Raw genomic sequence first — 21,203 nt, forward strand, 5'->3', positions numbered from 1 at the left:
ACGAGAGGACTCCCTCCCAGGTACCGGTGGACCCAGTGCTGCTCCCTGGTCCTTAGGAGCCTCAGATCATCACATCTGCCCCTGGGTCAGGGCCTAGCGCCCAAGGTAGACAATCAGTGGGTAGGACATAGGCAGCTGCAAAGCTAGGTGGGTTTTGTTTTGTTTCGTGATTTTTTTTCCCCAAAGAGCAACACATAGACCATTTGGTTCAATATCCCTACCCATTTAAAGATGGGGTAACAGAAATGATAGAGGAAAGGACTGACCCAGAGTTTCATCCATTTATTTTTTACTTATTGGTCACAGATGTTTATTGTGTGCCTTCTATATGCAAGTACTGTGTTTGGCATTGTGAAGATAAAGGTAGAAGTGGAGAATGACAAACCACTGTACAGAGAGGAAGCCTAGAATCTGGCCTCCAGCCTCCTCCCCAAGCCGGGTCAGGACTCTGTTCCCTTTATCGCCCTGAGAGACACAAGTTGAACTGACTCTTAAAGGATTTATCTAGGTTTTAAATAAGTGGATATGGAGGGGAAGGGCACTTCAGGTGGAGGGAACTTCTGGGCAAAGGCACTGTGATTGGACCACATGGATTGAGTTTGAAGAACAGGAAGGTCACCTGGTGTAATTGGACACTGGGTAGCTAACTAGAGGCAGGTTGCAGAGGATCTCCTCTGTAGAAAGTGTCTGGAGGTCTGTGAGAAGGGAGGCCCCCAAAGACTGTCTTCGGGGAAGGTGGGAATGAGAGAAAGGAGCCCCTGAGATTATGAATGAGGCTTGGGGGTCTCACTTTGAGATGACTGCAGGGCTGGCAATGACTCAGGAGTTTCAACAGCAGCTTCAGGAGAAGAATCAGCACACCTCTACCCACAAATCAGCTGGACTACAAGAGAGTTAAAGGGCCGAGACTGGTGCAGGATCCTATCCCAACTATTACCACTCTGTTTCTGGGACTTCAGATCTGAACCTCAGGTTTTCAGTATGTGGCGTGTGTGTGCGTGTGCGTGTGTTCGCGAGCGCGCGCTCTCATCGAGATCAGCAGCAGGTCCCAGGGTCTGCAGAATGGCAGTAGTGGCGGTAGGGCATTTCAGCACCAAGACAACGGACAGCACCCGCGCGGAATAGAGGGGTGGGAGGCGGGAGGAGGAGTCAGCATCCAGGAACTCGCTTAGCCGCGCTGTGACTGCTCGGCCCGGCCGCCTACCAACACCCGCCCGGGATACCCGAGCTCTGCGCCAGGACTGGGCGAAATATGGAGGGCGGAGAAGGAAAGCTAGCATTGAGAGAGAGGGACAAGAGCCCAGAGGGACAGGACTTGGTCACAATGGGGCCCCACCACCCCCATTCCCTCCTGGAGTAAGTCCTGCGAGTGAAGCTTCGTTCCCGGATTCCAGCCGCCGCCTGTCTCCGCCAGGTCTCTGCCTGCTGTAGTCGTGGCACGGCGAGCGTCAAGTGCCCCCACTGCGCAGGCGCGGAAATAATTCTCAACACCCTCCTACCTTAACCCATCTATTGCTACTCCGGCCGCGAACTAACAACCATTATCCAATCCGAGAGTGCCTCAAATTGCTCCGCTTATTCCGCTGCCCGGAAGTTGACTATTACCGAATCCGCTTCGGCGAGGGCGCGCCAGTAGCCAATTGGGAGAGGGGAGTAGGGAAGCCTGTGCCTCCGAGGAGCCAATGGCAGGCGGCAGAGGATGACGCTACGGACATGGCTGCTGTGCTCCGACAATTCGGGGACGTGTCGGGCTGTTCGGTAACCTCGGTCGGTGCTTAGGGAACGGAGCAGCTGCCTCACTAGTATTCGTACCCACAAGGCGGCGCAGCGGGCCCTCGGAGACAGCGAGCGTCGGGGCCATGGCTTATCACTCGGGCTACGGAGCCCACGGTGCGTGAGGCGCGGGGCGGGCGGGGCGCGGACCGACCCTCTGAAGGAGGGTCGGCGGCGCGGCCCGCTCACCCTAAGGGAGAGGGGCGACCGTGAGCACTGCCCAAGGCGGCAGATGTCTTTCGGGTTCCTGCCGGGTGAGACTCGGCAACACGCCCCGGACTTCGCCCTCTCGGCCCAAATGAGATCAGATCGGGCGGTGACAGCAGTGCTGGGATCCCCGTGCCCGACTTGGGCATGGATGGGGCCTGCCTCCCAAACTTCCTTCCCTGTCATGACCCTGGTGGGATTCTTGACCGCTGCCCAGGGCCTCCGAGTACCCAGCCGTCGCCTTTCCCACATCGTTCATGTGGGGATGCCCTCCCTTCTCTCTTCCACCTAGCAAACTTCTACTCAAGTCTCCAAGGCTCAGTTCAGAGATCATTTCCCTTGAGGAGGCCCCCAGGAACCCTCAGGCGAGCGATCACTTCCAGGAGCAGCTGCCTCAGCTCTTTCTTTGCCCACATTTATCACCACTCCAAAAGATCCCTCATTAAAGTTCTTCTGGGTTAGCTACCCAGCCCCCCCATCCAAGCTAGTTTCCCTCTCTGATTGCTTGGTGTTCCCAGGACCCATACAGGGCTGCCCAGCTTGGGGAAGGGATGGTGGCTTGGACTCATGCTTGATATTTCTGTCACCTACTCTGGTACCTACAAACCTATAGGCTCCAAGCACAGGGTCCGGGCAGCTCCGGATCCCCCTCCCCTCTTCGATGACACAAGCGGTGGTTACTCCAGCCAGCCAGGGGGATACCCAGCCCCAGGAGCCGAAGTGGCCTTCAATGTCAACCACTTGCTTGGGGACCCAGTGGCCAACGTGGCTATGGCCTATGGCAGCTCCATCGCATCCCATGGGAAGGACATGGTGCACAAGGAGGTGTGGCCCACCCCCGGGGCAAGGGTGGCAGGATTTCTGGCCAGGGCTGGGGCATCACGGGATCCCACCTAATAATCACAGCACCCCTCAGGGAAAGAGCACACAGAGGAGCACCTTGAGGTTTGGGGTGCAGCTTGCCCACAGCCTCTTCTCTCCCCTCACAGCTACACCGTTTTGTGTCTGTGAACAAACTGAAGTATTTTTTCGCTGTGGACACAGCCTATGTGGCCAAGAAGCTAGGGCTGCTGGTCTTCCCCTACACACACCAGGTGAGCCACCTACCAGGTGAGCTGGTGGGCCCCCTTGCCTCCCTCATCCTGCCCCACAGTCTGACCGCCAGATCTCAACCCCCTTCTTTCCTCTCTTCTGGTCTTTTCCTCCTAACCTGGCTGCTGCTGCTACCACCAGAACTGGGAAGTGCAGTACAGTCGTGATGTGCCTCTGCCCCCGCGGCAAGACCTCAATGCCCCTGACCTCTATATTCCCAGTGAGTCTTTGACGTGGGTTGGGGGGTGTGGAGGGACATGTGCCTTGAGGCACCAGCGAGAAGAGAGAGTCTCACGTATTTATTCAGCATCTGCTCTTTGTGTTTTTGTGTGTGGCTTTGGTAGTGTCACTAGACACCAGGCAGACCAGGTAGACAGAGTAGGGTGATCAGTAAGCAGCTTCCTGGCTGTGCCTTCAGTGCCCTCAGGGTCCTCCCTTTTGAGACCTTCCTGCCATTTAGACTTAGACCTTGTCCTTCCCCAGCCTGGAGCCCTGGGTTTAGACCTGGCCTTTCACCTTCAAGCTATGGGACCTCAGGTGGCTACTTTCATGCTTTTGAAAAACCAGAATAACAACAAGTCCTACCACAAAGGATTGTTGTGGAAACTCAGTAAGGTGATGTGTGCTCAGCACAGCACCTGGCACCCAGGAAGCCTGCAGTAAATATTAGCTATTACCATTGTTATGACTTGTCCCCCAAGGACTGCTCCAATGTCCCCTCCTCTGAGGAAGTGGTTACTCCCTTCTGGGTTCCCACAACTGCCTGTTCACATGGCCTGGGTCAGGCTGCCCACCCTGTGCGGTGGCTGGCAGACTCTGCATCTGACTCCTCTGAGTCCTGGGGCCTGCACAAGGCGTGGCCCATGGGGGACACGCTGGATTAGGAGTGAGTGTGCCCAGACCAGCCCTCAGAAGGGCTTCCAGGAGGGCAGCCAGTGGTAGTGAGGGCAGCCAGCCAGCCCACGTGCCCTGGGAGGAACACAAGTTCTTCTTCCTTCCATTCTGTGTCCCTGTCATAGTCACCACATAAGGCAGGAACTGCCACCCCCAGCTTTGACATGTTGAAGCCAAAGCTCAGATTTGTGTATCTTTGAGGACACACACACACACACACACCTTATAGTGGTAGAGCTGGTTTCCTGACTGCCCTCTTGTGGGCACGTCAGTTCTGGTGCTTTCAGGGAGCAGAGGACAGGACTGATGAGTTGAAATTGCTATGAAAGCCCAGTTCCCATCTCAGGTTTTGTGAAAATAGCAGACATAAATGTGGAGCTCTGCATTGGCAGTGTGGCCAGAACTGTAGCCAGTGCCAATGGCCAGACTTAAAATTCCTGGCTGAGGTGAGGTCATCCCCATGGCCTGGACTCGGGGACAGCACGGGTTGTCTGCTGAGCCTGCATTTCAGTCCTGTAGTCTTGCCTGAGATCACTTTGGCCCCTACCTGTTGGTCTTGGATGAGCAATGACCTTGGCCTGTGATATAATTTCTGAGACACAAAAGGAAACTGGTGAGTTTCCTAGTACAGGGACAGGGAAGGAGGTGGTTTGGTGGTCCTGAGAGAAGGACCAGGTGGCATTTACACAGGAGGAGAGGGCTGAGCTGGGAGAGGCATCCCAGGCAGGGCTGAGTGTGGAGGTTGGGCATGTTGGGATCCACAGGGAAGGAAGTATAGGGGGGAAATTGGAGGTGTCAGTGGCTCTGAATACCTGGGGTTGGAGGCTCTGGTTGAGGAAACTAGGCTGATGGCATCTCTGGCTCTTGGCAGCAATGGCCTTCATCACCTACGTGCTGCTGGCTGGGATGGCACTGGGCATTCAGAAAAGGTCAGTGCCAGCCCCTTCCCCATTCCCACCACTTCCTCACTCCTGACTCCTCACCTCCCTAGGGGATCTGTGCCAGCTCCCAAGTCCACCCCATGCCCCCAGCCTCACACCTGCCACAGGATGGCTGGTTTTAAACTCACCTCACCCCACCCCCACGTGGTCACAGGTTCTCCCCAGAGGTGCTGGGCCTGTGTGCAAGCACAGCGCTGGTGTGGGTCGTGTTGGAGGTACTAGCCCTGCTCCTGGGCATCTACCTGGCCACCGTGCGCAGTGACCTGAGCACCTTCCACCTGCTGGCCTACAGCGGCTACAAATATGTGGGGTGAGCACCTGTGGGCCAAGCGGGAGGCTGATCTGGGTGGGGGGGTGCCTGCCACCCTGGGTTGCCGGCCTGCATAGCTGTACCCTCAAATTGTGACTGTGGACACCCTCTGATCCCCTCTGGGCCTCCAGCTCTTCTCCAGTAGAGGGCCCGTCTGTTTTCAGCACACTCCCCAGGAACTGTGTAGTGCTGTGCAAGAGGTCAGGAATGTATTGAGAGTCACCCTGGGAGCACAGGGGAGAGGGGCCTTGAGCTGGGGTAGTGAAGGAGGTCTCAGATCCAGGTCCTTGGGCTGAGTCCTGCCCTTCCAGATTTATTTTGAGTCTATGTCCCTGTAGGGGCAGATTGGGAGTAAAGGGCCCTGGTGATGGTAGGTGGGGTCTAGGCTAGGCCCTAGGGCCTGACAGGTGGTGTCAGTCTCAGGCCTGGACCCTTGAGAGGTCTCCAACTTTCTCTTCCTCCCTCCCCCACCCCACCCCCTGCAGGATGATCCTCAGTGTTCTGACTGGCCTGCTCTTTGGCAGTGATGGCTACTATGTGGCACTGGCCTGGACTTCGTCTGCGCTCATGTACTTCATCGTGAGTCTGGGGTCGGCCCCTCTTCCCCTGGGGTTGGAGCTGGGGACAAGTCCCCCTGTCCTGAGCCAGCTTCAGCTCTCTCCTGTCTTCCAGGTTCGCTCTTTCCGAACAGCAGCCCTGGGCCCTGACAGCATGGGTGGCCCGGCTCCCCGGCAACGTCTCCAGCTCTACCTGACTCTGGGAGCTGCAGCCTTCCAGCCCCTCATCATATACTGGTTGACCTTCCACCTGATCCGGTGACCCCGGGTCCCCACCGGCACTGATTTTTCCATACATTGAAGATTTGATTTCCTTGATTTCATTTGACCCTTGTTTCTGGGGCTTGAGAGGGGAATTGCTACCACCTCTGGACTTTTGCATTGCTCAGGGGACCAGACTTGGGCTTTCTCAGAGCAGCGGGACCCAGGGAGGGCTTTCTGGCTGAACTTGATACTGCCTTGGAAGGCAGATGGAAGTATTTCAGCAGAAATAGCTGTTTACCTGTGCCAGGAAAGTGAGGATGGAAAGGGGCAGCTGCTAAGGAGACCCCGAAGGCCTTTGATTCATCTGAGGGGGTCTGTGGACTAGTGGGATGAGCCTAGCTGTGCAGAGGATTTAGCCCAGGGCTGCTCCCTATACCGTTCCTTTGCCCCCATCTCCTCTTTAAGCCTTTCAGGAGTAGAACCGGGGCCCACATGTTTGCAGGAGTTTATTCATATTTTGTCACAAATGGCCGGGGAAGGGGTGCCGGACTCCTCCAGGCAACATAGAAAACAGGTCCAAGAGAGACAGGGTAGGCTGGGGTTGGGGCAAGTGGGGATAGGGACGGGTATGGAGAGATCCTGGGGGAGGGGAGAGGGCAGACTAGGGGTGGGGCTGCCCCCCTGCTGAGCCTGCTCATTCCCGGTGTGGGTACCCCCCCACCTGCAGGGGGAGCCTCAGGGTGGGGGTGGAGGGGAGCGGCCCAGAACTTACAGGGTCAAGCCCTACCCCTTGGCAGGGCCTAAGTTCCCCCTGAAGTGGACAAGGCTGGAGGACCCGCCCCTTCCAGGACTGACTGCCATGCCCACAGGCTGGCAGAGGAGCTCCTGCCCCTATTGAGAGCTCTGCCCAGCTCTAGTCCAAGGGAGGGGGGCTCTGAAGGCGGGAAGTCCCCGCAGCAGCAGTTTGGGGAGTGAAGAGGAGGCTGGGGGCACCAGTGCCCCCTCCCTCCCCAGGGCTGAGGCCTCTGCGGCCCAGGGGAAGGGCTGGGGGTGCACAGGCGTCCGGTCCATTCTGGGCTTGCTCCCTGGCCGGCTTCCCCCTTAGAAACTCACCAACGTATAAACCATACTGTGGGAAGATGAGGCAGTGAGCCAAGTAATGAGTAGACCCAACTATTCGCCACCCACCCTGTCATGCCCTAGGTTGCCCTCAGTCTTCAAGGGCAAAGGGCAGGAACTTGGAGCCCAGCCACTCCTGGGATTGGAGGGATGGTGCCTGGAGCATCCCTTCCCGGATTTCTGACTGCCATGGGCAGGGTCTCACCTGTACAGGTAATAGAAGAAGGAGAGCAGGTAGAAGGCGAGTTTGCACCAGGACTCCTTCTGGCAGTAGTTGAGGATGTCGGCATTCATGATGGAGACCGCGTCATACATGACCTCAGAGCCATCCGCAGGGCGGTGGAAGTACCTGGGGTGAGGGAGGGGCCTGAATGCCCACCCTCAAGGCTCACACCCCTGTCCTGCCTCCAGCCCCCCATCTCACCCTCTGTTGCCAGCTGCTACTCTCACCTCCAGAGGTGGTAGAAGAGGAGGGGGATGTTGAGGCCCAGGGTCACCCACTCTGCTGCACACAGAAACATCAGACAGAAGAGGCCGTGGATGGAGTATTCTGGGACCACCAGCTGGAGAGTGAGGGTGAGAAGTCAGCGGCCAGGGGCTTGGACAGACCCAAGCTTTAAGGGCACATGGGAGGTGCCCACCCCCATGACTTCTGTGAAGTAAAGGGCCTCTAGCCTCCCACTCCCTCCCACATGGAGAAACGAATCAAACGGGCCCCAGAGGAGGAAGGCCCGGCTCTGGGTGCCTGAGAGTGAGGCCGACCTGGACTAGGAGCCTCCTGCCCCAAGCCCTGACACTGACCTTCCTCAGGAGGCAGCAGATGCGTTCGATGTTTTTTAAACGCTCGCGCTGTAGGGGGGAGGAAAAGACCGCAATGGAAGAGGCAGAGGAGCGGACATTGGGGGCGCCCCCCCCAACTCTCCTGCGCCCCCCCCACCGCCCTGCACGTGGCCGCCAGGGGGCGCCAGAGCAGATTCTGCAGCTTGTCGGCGCGGTAGGGAAGCAGCCGCGCCGTCCCCATGGCGACAGTCACCATGGAGGGATCTTCACCCGCGTCTCCACGGCAACGGCCCAGAGCCTGGCAACGGCCGCCCCGCCAGTAGGAACCCAAGTCCTGAGGCCGCACCAGGTGTTTGCTGGGGGCGGGGACACACAGAGGAAGGGGCACAGCCGCTGTCCCCCCACCCGTCTTCCTGTCCCCCACCACCCTTCGCCCACGACAGATGGAAAGACAGACAGACGGACACACCTCAGCACAGCACATGTATCACTTACTGCCCGCGCTGGGTTCCCCTGGTCGATGGGGTTCTTGAAGTCGGTCCGCAGCTCGTCAAAGGCTATAATCTGGGGAAGGGGTGTGTGCTTGTCAGGGTTGGGGCAGCAGCTTATGACCCCTCCCCATTCCTCTGTGACATAGGGTTTCACATATGGGGATCAGATCAGATGGAGCTTGCTGCGAAGGTGGAGAAACTGAGGCCCAGGGAGGGGAGGGGCCTGGCCCAAGGTCACACAACAGTCTGGAATGTAACCCTAGTGTGCTGATGTCCATTTCAGGACATGCCCACTACACCTCCATCCAAAACATCCCAAGAGATGGTGTCTTCTCTGCTGGGCCCGGTACTGAGCACTGGGGCTCCAGAAGCCTGGGACACAGCCCCTGCCTGAGAGGAACCCCAGGCTTGGGATGAGAACGGTGAACTACACTCTGGGGTGATCAGCGCTGTGGAGTACAAGAAGAACCTGGGATGGGTGCCTGATCCAGCCTGGGGCTCGATGGGAAGTTCAGGCTGGACTCTGGTGTTTGGTGAACAAATGGGGGAAGGGCAGTCTGAGCAGCAGGAACAGCAGGTACAAAGGCAGAAGGTTGAAAGAACAAGGAACATTCAGGAAGCTGCTGGTTCCACAGGGCAAGAGTGAAAGTGTGAGGCATGTGAGAAGAGAGAAGAGAATGGTGAAAGACAGGCTGGAGAGGTCAGTGGAGTCAGACGGGGGTGCCTTGTGAGGCTAGAACAGATGTTCAGACTTTTAACACAAAAGTAAAAGGGAGCCATTGAGGGATATAAAGTGGCCGAGTGGAGCGGGCAGTTTGATGAATTAGGGTTGACCGAGCAGGGCGTAGAAACTAACAGTCCCAGCCAAGACATACAAGATGCTTCCTCTATGCCAGCAGGCTTTATTAACTCACTTAATGCTCGCAACAACCTGATGACGTAGGTATTGGTGTTACTGTTTTCGTTTCGCAGATGAGGAAACAGATTAAGTGACTTGTCCAAGGCCAAATATCTAGTTAGTGGCAAGCCAGGATTCAAACCCAGTTAGACTCCAGAGTTAAAAAATTTAACCACTTTACTATACTCAGGCCAGATCAGTGCAGGCCCCTGCCTGAAGGCTCTAGAGAATAAGCCATGGGCTAAACTGATAAACAAGCTGTGCCTTTAGGCGGGGGCCTACAATCAGTCAGGGGACTGTTGGACTGTTGTGGTGGGGGCGGGGGGAGGAGGCGTGGTGATCTGAGTGAGGAGAGTGGCATTGGGGATGGAGAGGTGTGGATGGATTCCAGAGCTATTTAGAAGCCAGACTCGAGAGAGCTTGAAAGGCAGTGATGTGGATGGAGGCAGAGGTGACTTTGAGTGTTGGGGCATTTGGTGGACGGCAGTGTCCTCAGTGGGACAGAGAACTCTAAGGTAGGACAGGAGAGGATGGGATGGACCTAGGGGGAGCTGACAAGGGAGGAAGGTTGGCAGATGAGACTTCTGGGGTCCCCTCCCCTCAGCACCAGTGCTAGGATGAGGCAGCGGGCCCACCACCCCCAAGCATCCCAGGCTCAAAGGGAGAGAACGTGGGCTTCCTGGAGGGAGCTGGGGCCATCTGCAGCAGCACCCCCCTACACTCCCCATTGACTCTGGGCAGCTGCCTGCCTGCCAGGCACAGCAACAGGGTCCAGCAGGGAGCGGAAGGGTGCCGTCTGTCTGCCCCAGAGCTGGCATCACCAGCAGGCGGCGGGTGTCGTGCCTCCCACCCCCCAGGCTGCCTGGCGCTGACTCAGCCCCATGGAACAAACAATCCCCCACGGTGACAGCTGACACACGTCACTCACCACCAGGGTTGCCTAGCGACCAGGGCCCCAGCTCAGGGTCTGTGGTGGGATCTAGGGTCTTGCCTGTGAAGGTTCTAGTTCTTACCAATTTGCATTGAGGACCACACCGCCTCTCCTCACCTGCACACCCCTTGGCAAGCCTTGCTCAAGGCACTCTGATGTATATACAAGTCTACTTTACCAGTAAGGAAACAAACTCAGGACAATAGACTTACTACAATTGTCCAGCTAAACAGCTGAGTGAACACAGTGCCTGACATACAGTAGGTGCTCAATAAATTTTTTTTGAGAAAGCTTGGGCACTTTCTCCCAGGCTGGGAGCCCCACAAGGGCAAAGCCTGAGTCTTATCCATCCTTGATTCCCCCAAACCCATCCAGAGCCTGGTTCTCGGGAGCACTGATACAGGTGTGTTGGATGGAGAACTGCTCTGAGGATCCTCTGAGGACAAGGAAACCCCCACTAGAGACTGTTGGAGGCCTCTGAGTAGGAAGGGGCCCAGAAAGGGACTTCTTGAATTCCAGGAGGCTTTCTCCCAGGAGCTAGTTAGCTTTGTGTTCCCAGCCCGTGACCCTAAATTCCTTCCAGCTCTCAGGACTCCAGCCCTCATGCCACCACCCCACAGGATTGTCCAAGGACATGGGATAAGCTAGGAGGCTCAGGGAGATCCAGATGGACCCAGGGGAGATGAAAAGTGGGAAAGAGAAACAGAAGGGAGGAGAGAAAAGAAAAGGCAACTGAGAGAGAGCAAGAGAGAGAGAGAGAGGCAAAGCCAGGGAGAGAGAGAGCTGGAGATGGGGTGTATGTGCTTGAAGGTACCTGTGGGGCTCACTCCTCACACAGGAGGTGTGCAGTCAGAGTCCAGGGAATCCTGATATAAAAGAAACAGGCAGTGGAAGGACATCAGGGGATGACAAAGGGAGAGACTGGTCAAGAGCCAGGGAGGACCACAGGGCAGGCAGGCAGTTGGTCCCAGGAAGAGTGAGAAAGTGGGGAGACCAAGAAAGAAGCAGGTAAGGCAATGGAGAGAAAGAAAGAAGTAAGAGGGTATGAAGAGAGCAGGATGATCAGGAAGGTGTGTGCTGGATGTACAAGCAGAGGATGCTGAGCTGAGTGGACCAGGACCAAGATGAACAGGCCACGTGGAGGGGATCGGGGTGGTGGCTGAAACCCCAACATAGAAGAAATGTCAGTAAAGGGGAGCCAAAGGCCCCAAACAATGAGCTGGAGGCTGATTGATAGTTTCGTAGTGAACAGAAGAGAGGCAGGCAGGGGGACCACTGAGGAGAGGGCCCCAGAGAATGGGAAAGAGGGACCTTCTCTAAGGGCAGGCAATCAGGATAAGGGATAAATGGATATTTTGAAGAACCAGGTGTGAGGCAAGGCCAGAGTGAGGAAACAGAAGACAAAGGGGAAAGTGGGGGCAGGAAGAGGAGGGAAGCTGGTGGGGAGGAAACCTAGTGGGGGGAAGCCCTGACAGGAGGGGGCAGGGAAACCCAAGGTGAACTGGTGGTAGGCTGCTTACAGCCAGTCGCTGATGGGTCGGAGCGGGGGCTTGGGGGTGGGGGTTAATGGGCTCTACGATCCGTAGGTCCTGTAAACAGATGCAGTTGCCAAAGCAACCGGCTCCATCACTCCGGCTGGAAAAACCCACGGGGGGGGGGGGTGGCGAGCAGACAAACTGCCCGACAGACAAACGGGGGCGATTGGATTTGGGGGGAGTAGCAAGAGGGAAAGAGCAAGGATCCCAGAATTCCTCCCCACACCCCAAGGCTTCATGGGGCAGGGGAAGGGGGTCAGGGACCGACTGACATACCCACAGACAGGCGGGGGCGGTGGAGGAAGGGGGGCCCCCGGGAAGGAAGCCGATGATGGGGGCTGTTGATGGGGCGAACAGAAGGCGACCGATGGGGGATAGCAGAGAGGAGGCTCTTAAGTTTCTCCCGGCCCTGAGACCATCCGTCCGGCCCCCTCCCGCTCTGTGCAACCCCTGCCCCCACCCCGCCCCCAGCCCCAGCCCGGCCTTACGTGCCAGATGACAAAGAAGATGAGGGAGGCGCACAGCACCAGGGTGAGCATGTAGCAGAACGCGGCGAAGGTGAAAGCCATGGCCCCCGCGCCGGGCGGCGGCCCGGGGGGCGCCAGCGCGGGGCCCAGGCGCAAGGGGACGCCCCCCCCCCCCCACCCCGGCCCGCGCTTAGGGCCGGCCGTGCATGGCCCGCAGCGCTCGGGCGCGGGCTCGGGAGACGCGGGCGGCGCGGCCGGGATCGGGGCCGCGGGGCCGTGGGGCGCGGGCCGGTGGGCTCGGGGGGCGCGACCGCTGCCGGCTGCCCGGGCCCCGATCGCTCATCCTGCGATCCCTCGCCCGCGGCTCGCTCTCTCCAGCCCGCGAAGCCCGCGGGGCGGAGCCGGGGGCGGGGCCGCCGTGCGAGCGGCCTCGGGCGGGGCTGGGTCTCTGTGCGCCCCTCCGCCTGCCGGTCCGGGTGCCACCCCCGCCCCAACCTCAGGGACACGTAAGCATGGACGCATATTCCTGGCATTACCCCCCCCCCACCCCCGGCCCCTCACCCTCCCACCGCATAACACAACGCACCCATCACAGTCACACTCGGTCTACTAAGACGGGCACACACCCCTGCCCTTATACACTGGCTATGGAGGTTGGACCGAGGTCCCACGGGTAAAGCACTTGTCACCACCCAAGGGGGTACAGACACCTGGCTTGAACCCTGAATGAGACCGGGAGAGGTGGCTAAGCCAGGGGGCTGACAGGGATGCGGGCCAGGCACCATGGACACATTTGCAGCCCCGCGGCGCCTCTAGCTGCAGCCCAACTCCACGTCCTGGGTCTGTGCCGGTGTGGGTGTTTGCCGGGCTCACCAGGTACTAGCTGATGGCGGCCTGCCCTCCTCCCTGCCGGAACCGTGCTGGGCCCGTGGGGACAAACCACAGAAGCACAAGCAGGCACCTCTCCTGGCTTCAGGAAATGGGTCAAGGATTTCCAACAGCAACCTTAGGACACAGCCCAAGCCAGGACCCCTGTGTAGCCCACCCAATCCAAGGCTCCAGCCCTCCACCCCTCTCAAGGCGGCTCCCACCACAGACCACACTCAACCACCACAACTTCCTTGCAAAAACCCTCGGCTCACCCGAGGGCCAGTGGAAATTTATTTATTTTTTTGTCCTTTCCATCTCTCCCCAAGTGGCTTTTCCTTGCAAAATGCCTGACACAACACCAGAGGGGATCCTGGGGTTGGGGGGGCACCCCAAGGGGCAGCCCAGGGACTTAAATACAAGCTGGAGGGCAGGGCACGGGTGGGACAGGCAAGAGACAGCACAGGTACATGGCTTCTCAGGTAGAGACCAGAGGTTTGTTTTTCTGCAGGAAGAAGCTGTGTCAGAGGGCAGGGGGCTAGGATCCCAGGTGGGAGGGGGTAAGTGGAGAGGCCCCCCCAACCCTGGGATGCACCCGCATTCCCAGAGAAGTAGCGACAGGCAATGAGGATCTGCCCTCACAGGCTCCAAGGGACGGAAGGGGGAGAATAAGTCAGATGTGCTGCCTCAGGGACAGGGAAGAGGTGCCGGCAGAGTGAGGGTTAAGGCTGATGCCCAGCCTCTGGCACGGTGGGCCTTCCGCCTCCGCCTGCCTTGCGCCTGCCTTGGGGACAAAGGGGCACGGTGGGCAGGCAGCACATGGGCCTGGCTCTGGCAGGGCAGGGGGTGGCAGGAGCAGGCTTCCTCTGGGCTTAAGACACAGGCCCAGCACGGCTGCCCACCCACCTGCCCTAGATGTGCTCAGACCCCACCGCAGTTGGACGGCTAGAGGGGTGAGTGTGGGAAGGGTGGGAAGGAGGCAGGGAGGAGAGGAAGTGGGCTGCTGGGCCCCTGTGGCCCCACGCCCGTCCTGAGGTCCAGCCCAGGGCCCGATGCCCTGGTCCCATTCCTGGCCCCATGCGCTGACTGCAGCCAGGGGCAGTAGAGGCCAGGGAGGCCCATGGCTCTTGGGGAAGGGGTGTGCAGGGAAGAGAAGGGAGAGGGTAAGGAGAGAAATCCACTGCAGCATACATGGGGGACAGGGGAGGGAGACAGAGGAGCCCTCATCCCAAAGAAAGGTGTGTGGTGGGGTATTGTTTAAAGTCACCTAGAGGCAGCAGCAGAGCAAGCCCACACCCCTACCCCAGCCACAGGTCCTGGGTGTCCTCCTTTGGGGGTCCTGACAGAACCAGAGCTCAGGGTGGCAGGCAGATGGGCCAGAGGGAGATGGGAAGCCCGGGACACCCCAAAGCCACAGATTCAAATGCCCCAGCATAGGGAGGCACCTCTTGCCCCCCTCCAGGGGCATCATCTGGAGAAGGTGCCCCCTCCTGTCCCACCCCACAAGCCCCTCCTAGCAACAGCCGCCACCAGCCTGCTTCACGGGGGTGCTGTCAATCTTGAGGTTGGGCCGCTCACCCCCCGAGGCTGCCCCAGGCCCCATCCGCTTTTTGATTTCAGCAGCCATGGTCATGAACGCCTGCTCGACATTGGTAGCATTCTTGGCACTCGTCTCCAGGAAGGGGATGCCCAGGGAATCTGCAAACTCCTAACAAGGGGAGAGGAGAGAAGAGGAGGGGAGAGGGGGTGAGGGGCAGCAGGCCCCAGGGCACCCAGGGCAGCCTGACTGGGGCCTGCTCACCTTGGCCGTGGTGTTATCCACCACCTTCTTGGTGGTGAGGTCGCTCTTGTTGCCCACCAGGAGCTTATTGACATTCTCGCTGGCATAGCGGTCGATCTCCTGTAGCCACTGCTTTACGTTGGCATAGGATTCCTAGAGCAAACAGGTCAAAAGTTATTTTGCTCCCAACTCCCACCTTACCCTAGGCCTGGAGAACAGGGGCTTTGATGGGAAGGGAAATGTCCTGGACTCCTGAGAGAGGCAGGAGCCCGGGCTTCAGGAAGCCAGAGGAAGCTCCTCCAGGCTTAGCGTGCCTCCCTGCCTTCCTGTCTGAGACCCCAAAAGCCAGGTCCCGTGGAGCCCCGGCTGTCTGCCAACAGCCCCAACACTAAACAGCCTATGCCAAGGGCCAGCCAGCTCTGCTTCCTGCAGCTGCTCATCTCTCCCTAAGACACAGAAAAGGCCTAACCACACAAGGGGAGCAAATGGCATCAGAAGAGAGACAAGCTAGAGAGAAGACAGAAACAGAGGGTAACAGTTTAGCAAGAATGGCAAAGTTCCCACAGTGGCCCTGAAGTCCCTTTAAGGTTTGAACTCTTGGAGCCCCATGATCGGTGGAGGGTCCTCACAGAGGAGAACCTGGCCTGTGTGAGACTGGTATTTTGGGAACAGGGGCTAACATTTGTCCTACTTCTGGCACCAACAGCCTCCTCACTCAGCCTGGCTCTCTCGGCAGCCTGCCACTCCCCACCCCCCATCCCTCAGCACAGAGACAAAGGACAGAACTTTTAGGAACACATTCAAGCTAGAGACACTTTCCCTTCTTAGGAACCCAAGGTCTGGTGATATCACACTGGGTTCAAACATATACCTCCTGCCATGTCCCAGGCTGGCCCTGTGCTGGGCACTGGGGACAAATAATGGAATCATGCCTGGGCCCTGCCCTAAAGCACTCAAGTGGACAGTGGAGGACCAAACTAGGATACACACAATGGCCAGACAGGGTGATAAGGGCTCAGGGATAGATGGCAGGAGCTGGTGGAGCTCCGAGACCATCTCTGCCTGGGAGGATACAGAGGACCTATACCTACGGGGATGAACCACCCTTGTGTGGGTGCAAGTGGAGGGACGGGGAAAGGTGCAAGAGGAGGAACTGACACACACCAGGTCACAGAAAGGAAGGGGTGTGGTGTCTCTGGGGAGGAGGAGAAGCTCAATGTTGCTGGGATGCAGGCCCTGAGTAAGGAAGGAGAGGGAGAGGAGGCAGGCCCCAGCATGGAGCGGCTCAGCCTGGCTAAATCTTAGACAACCAGGAGCCAGTGGAGGTTTTCTTAGGAAGGGAGCAGCAGGAGCACACCTGTGTTCTGGAAAGATAGTCCTGGCAGGAGTGCAGAGGCCAGATCAGACCAGCAAGATGGAGACCAATTGGGAGGTGGGTGGAATAATCCAGGGAAGAGAAGATGTGCCCTGAGCCAGAAAACAAGGTAGGGAAGGGCACAGGATTTAGAGTCAGACCACCCTGGGTGAAGCCCTGCTTCTGCCATTTACTGTATGACCTTAGATCTGTCACCTGACCTCTCTGGACCTCAGTTTCCTCACTTCTATAAAACAGTACCTCCCCAGGGGGCTGTTGTGAGCATGAGATAATGAATGCAGGCCTGTCTCATAACAAGTACTTAATTAGCAAAAGCTGCTATTATTCTCATCACTGCTATTATTACGAGGGGATGGATCTGAGAGCTGATGTAGGGAGAACAGAGGGGCCCCGGGACTGATAGGATGGGGGAGGGAAGTTTTCTAGGCAGGCTGACAGGGATGCTGTTAACAAAGATGAGGATGTAGGAGCTAGTTCAGGAAGAGATGGTGAGACCAACACCGGCCATGCTGGGTCTGCAGATGGTCTGGAGCCTGCAGATGGCCTAGAGGCTATATAGGGGCAGGAATGGGTACACTGGGAAGTAAAGAACTCTGGGTGCAAACACTGGCTTTGCCTTTCCTGGCTGTGAAATCACAGGCAAGTAACTAAACACATCTCCAAGCACGTTTCCTCATCTGGAAAATGGTGACCCCTCCACTTAGTTCACTGGGTAATATTGTGAAGATGAGAATTAACACAGACATAAAGTGCCAAAAGAATGTAGTACACAGAGGAGACCCATGATGATAGCTGTTTAGACACAGAAATCACAAAACACAAAACAGAAGCTAAACCACAAAGTGGCCAGGGAGTCAGGAGGAGGCTGGGGGCAATAAGAAAGAACAAAATGTGGGGCTGTAGGGGTCAGGGGGCAGTACACGACGAACCAGTACAAAGCCACTGAAAACAGAATCTAATGCAGCAGGTGGAGGTGGGACAGCTAGAGACAGTAACTTTTTCAAGGAGAGTGAAGAGAACGGAGTTAAAAGCCACGAGAGATCACTCATGGCAACAACTGGGATGAGGTCACAGGATCTGGCAGTTAGAGGTCCTTGATGACCTCTGTCTGAGTGGAGCACAGTTCACCCACAGCTTGTTGTCCAGGAGGCATCACCAGTCACTGGTGAACCGAAGAGCCCAGCTGCCCCTCAGAGAAGGGACTCCTCCTGGCCTGAGAATGACACAAGCATCGCCACGTCCCCAGGGCCTGGGCCCCATTAAGCAACAAGGTTTAAAAAGAACAAAGCAGACAGAATCAGTAGACCTTGGCTTTCTGTCTCTGTCACTTAACTGCAGGGCCTCAGTAAGCTCACCCCTCTGACCCAATTCTTCATCTGTAAAGTGGGAATATAAAGTAGACCTCTTTAGAGTGTTATGAGCATCAAAAGGCTGTGGCAGAACACGTGAACTACACGGCATGGCAGGACTGTTTCTGGCTGCTGACATTACCACTGCTGCCAATGACAGAAGACTAATGCCTCCAGAGCAGACACAGGACTCCCAGAACTCTGCTCACACTGGGCCCAGAGCACTGGACTCCCTCACTTTCTTAGGTAAGGCCCTCCAACTGTTTCTCCACAGTGTCTTTACACAGGAGGCCATGGGCCCAGCCCAACAATCAATCAGCTGACTAAACTCCCACAAAACACAGGTGCCTGGAAGGTCTAGAATAAGGTGGCAAATCTGACAAGGAGGCGTGAGGCCTGGTTCTGCTAAGGCCCCACATCAGGGCCTGCAGAGCTTCCATTTCTATAGCTATTTCTCTCCTTATGATATGAGTCTGAGAACAGTCTCCTTTCCAGACAGTATCAGGAAAAGAGGACGGGAACGTTAAAAAAGGAGCAAAAGCCAAACACCATGAGGCTGAGGAGGCAAAGCTGGGGATGGTGAGCCCAGGAGTACCTGGTCAGTGACGTCATACACCACGATGATGCCGTGAGCCCCCCGGTAGTAGCTGGAAGTTATGGTTCGGAACCGTTCCTGACCAGCTGTGTCCCACTACAAGACAGCAGGAGAGAGAAGCAGGTCAGCCCTGGGCTCCACGCCCAGAGCCCCTTCCCTCCCAAAGCAGATGCCTCTGCACCAGGGACTTCGGGAGGAGCAACACTCACGATCTGAAGTTTGATGGTTTTGCCATCCAGCTCAATGGTCCGGATCTTGAAGTCCACGCCGATGGTACTGATGTAGCTTTCTGTGTACGTGTCATCCTGGAAGATCAGGGGCCAGTGAAATGGCCTGAGTGAACAGGTCTGAGGCCCATATGGAAAACTCCCTTCAGTTCCTTGCCTCAGATGAGCTCCTAACTGCTGAGCCCCAGTTCTCAGCACCCCAACTTGCCAGCCCTGTGCCCTTGTTCAGTTAGATATGTTGCTGGCAGGTCCGGCAACTTCATCCTTGGCCTCCCAGGTCTTGCAACCACTGTGCTCTGGGTTGCCCCCTCTCCCTCCAGCCACCAGCCAGGACCCCAGATGGATGGTATGGGAAGCTTCTTACTCACAGCAAACCGCAGGAGCAGGCATGACTTGCCCACGCCCGAGTCACCAATCAAAAGCAGCTTAAACAGGTAGTCACTGGAGAGAAAGGATGGGAAGGTATGAAGGCAGGCAGGGAGCCCAACCTGCCATCATCCTGGAGTCACAACTACAGCATTCTCCCACACCATGAGCCGTGCCTCAGATTAGAGTATTAAGACACTTGTAAGATCCTCCCACAAGTCCTAGGATGGGGAGGGCTGATCACTCTCCATAACACAGCTGGCCCAAAGGGGTGAGTCTGAATTCCCACTTTACAGACAAAGAAACTGAGGCACAGAGAGGAACATGACTTGCAAAGGTACAGAATTGGTTAGGTGACAGAGCTGGGCATCTTACCCTGCCTCCTGATAGACTCCATGGTTCGGGTCCAGTAGGGGCTAGAGAGAAACCCTCCTACACTGCCCTGTGCCATACCTGGCTTGGCAGGAGAGACCTCTGAAGTGGAAGCCAGGGCCCAGCCTAGAACTTCAGTATCTATGTGAAGAGCCTGGTATGAAGCCTCTAAGAAGAGCTGATGAACGGAGTGGCAATGATAACAGCAGTTAACATGTATCGATTTCCTCCTTGTGCCTGGCCCTGTACTAAGTACTTCAAATGCATCACTTCACTTAAGGTTCCCAACAGTCCAATGAACTGTTATTTCCAACTAAGGATGAAACCAGAGGCCAAAGAAGGGAAGCAACTTGCCCTAATCTGTGTAAGTTGTTAACTTTAATACTGGACACCAGGTTCAGACTTTAAAGTCTCTGTGAGAGCCTGTTGGTTTCCTTCTCTGTTCCCCCTTACAATCCAGTTCAGAGCTTCACCCTTCCCCAAGGAAACCTGAGGTCTGGATCTGGAGAAGAAAACGGAAGTTGCAGAAGAGGAAGAAGATAACTGACACTTAGGGAAAACTGGCAAGGAGAAGTCGGGGCAGAGATCTGGGCCACCTACCCGTAGGGGGAGTGACCAAGAAGTGAGGAGAGTTTGAGAAACAAACAATCCCACTGGAAGGTAAGAAGCAATGGCCACATTCATCTAAACTTCATCGGCAGCGTGACGGCGAAGGGAAGAGGTGTGACCGTGGCGCTGAGGGCCTGCGCAAAGGTGAGGGGAGGGCGGGAAGGGACTGGCCGCCGGGAGCGGCAGGGCAATTTGACTCAGGCAAGGGGCAAAGCAGCAGCCTGGGAGAGGAGGGCCTGCGGGAGAGCTATCCAGAGCAGCCCCTGGGGCCTCCCGCGTCTGACCAGCCCCTGGGCTAGCGCCGAGGAACCGGATTCCGGGAGAAGAGGAAAACAGAATTTAAGGCCCGACCTAAAGGGCCCGAGTCTAGACCGAGACCAGAAACCGGTGACAGGCTCCAAAATGCCGGGACCGTCGTCAACACTAAGACCGCCACTCTCAGGCAGCAGGTGGGGAAACTGAGGCCTGGAAATACCGGAGCTGCGGGATCACCTGACCGATAAGGCCTGGTAGTGCCGGTGCCTCGGACTCCAAGTTGTGCCCCTCAGGGTCGCAGTCTCCGGACCCGGCTGCGAGAACTCGGGGTGTCTAGCCGGGGTCCTGGGGCCCTCGGGGGAGGGGCAGGACCCGGATGTGAGGGGGGGAGGTCAGCGGAAGAGGGACCCGGATGTGGGGGCGCCGCGCAGTCCTGACCCGAGCCAGACAACCCCGGTAAGCGTACAGCCCCGTACTCGGGATCGAGGCTGCGCCGGACGGCGCGGGCGGGGCTCACTCACTATTCGGGGTTCATGGCGGCGGCGGCGGCCCGCTCGGTTGCTCCCAGTCGGCTCTGCTCCGCCTCCCGTTCCAAGATGGTGGCCGCTCCGCCCCAGAGGCCACGCCCGCCACGCGCAGGCGCAAACAGCCCCGACTGGGGCTTCGTAGCGTTGCTTCTCGGAACTTGTAGTCTCCTTGCATTGTCCAGTTCACCCGCCGCTGCGCAGGCGTACACCCGAGTGCCTGAGCTGCGGGGCCCAAGCCTCATCATCGCCGCGCATTGCCTTCTGGAGCTTGTAGTTCGCTCCCTAGAAATACCTGGACTTGAGGACCGCGCTCCGGAGCCTGACGGCGTCCCGGCCTTGGAAGCTCAGTTTAGTGCTGGGGTTGACACGCTTCACGTCTGTCTGACAGAGGCATTCATCCTAACCCTCCCTGTTCCCGGAGTTGTGAGCATTAGTAAAAGTTTATTTATCCAGGGTCCTTGGTGTGCTGGCGCTCCTAACTCCCAGCCGCAACCCCAGGAAGGTGTTAACCACGGTTTATAGACGAAAAGATCGAGTCTCGGTAACTCGCTCAAGGTCAGACAGCTTGGTAAGGAGCAAAGCTCAACTAAAGCCTGCGGTCTCTAGAACCTCAGAGATGAGGTTAGAAAAAAAATCCTGAACCTTTGGGCGCCCAAACAATCCCAGGATGGGAGAAGCCCAT

General features: G+C 57.3%; 3 protein-coding genes across 5 annotated transcripts; 1 reads left to right on the forward strand and 2 right to left on the reverse strand.

The window, feature by feature from the left end:
* Nucleotides 1–1,653: 1,653 nt before the first annotated feature.
* Nucleotides 1,654–6,092, forward strand: YIF1A (Yip1 interacting factor homolog A, membrane trafficking protein). Of its 2 annotated transcripts, XM_031448203.2 has the most exons (8): nt 1,654–1,890; nt 2,594–2,805; nt 2,970–3,074; nt 3,214–3,292; nt 4,838–4,895; nt 5,062–5,217; nt 5,703–5,796; nt 5,890–6,092. In XM_031448203.2, the coding sequence occupies exons 1-8, from the start codon at nt 1,860–1,862 to the stop codon at nt 6,034–6,036; spliced, it is 882 nt and encodes a 293-aa protein (XP_031304063.1). In that variant the 5' UTR covers nt 1,654–1,859; the 3' UTR covers nt 6,037–6,092. The 2 variants fall into 2 exon arrangements, with proteins under 2 accessions (XP_031304063.1, XP_064348173.1); XM_064492103.1 differs by lacking the exon at nt 1,654–1,890 and having other exon boundaries at nt 1,932–2,805.
* Nucleotides 6,093–6,471: 379 nt separating this feature from the next.
* CNIH2 (cornichon family AMPA receptor auxiliary protein 2) lies at nt 6,472–12,364 on the reverse strand. The gene is made up of 6 exons (XM_064492104.1): nt 12,221–12,364; nt 8,373–8,441; nt 7,899–7,946; nt 7,548–7,660; nt 7,303–7,446; nt 6,472–7,107 (listed from the first exon to the last, which is right to left on the reverse strand). The coding sequence occupies exons 1-6, from the start codon at nt 12,299–12,301 to the stop codon at nt 7,080–7,082; spliced, it is 483 nt and encodes a 160-aa protein (XP_064348174.1). The 5' UTR covers nt 12,302–12,364; the 3' UTR covers nt 6,472–7,079.
* Nucleotides 12,365–13,316: 952 nt separating this feature from the next.
* On the reverse strand, nt 13,317–20,645 carry RAB1B (RAB1B, member RAS oncogene family). 2 transcript variants are annotated; one of them, XM_031447930.2, is made up of 6 exons: nt 20,516–20,645; nt 18,761–18,833; nt 18,375–18,470; nt 18,166–18,261; nt 14,868–14,999; nt 13,317–14,774 (listed from the first exon to the last, which is right to left on the reverse strand). In XM_031447930.2, the coding sequence occupies exons 1-6, from the start codon at nt 20,527–20,529 to the stop codon at nt 14,580–14,582; spliced, it is 606 nt and encodes a 201-aa protein (XP_031303790.1). In that variant the 5' UTR covers nt 20,530–20,645; the 3' UTR covers nt 13,317–14,579. The 2 variants fall into 2 exon arrangements, with proteins under 2 accessions (XP_031303790.1, XP_031303791.1); XM_031447931.2 differs by lacking the exon at nt 20,516–20,645 and adding an exon at nt 19,731–19,873.
* Nucleotides 20,646–21,203: the final 558 nt, after the last annotated feature.

The sequence above is a fragment of the Camelus dromedarius genome, chromosome 12, assembly GCF_036321535.1.
Source record: "Camelus dromedarius isolate mCamDro1 chromosome 12, mCamDro1.pat, whole genome shotgun sequence".
NCBI lineage: Eukaryota > Metazoa > Chordata > Mammalia > Artiodactyla > Camelidae > Camelus > Camelus dromedarius.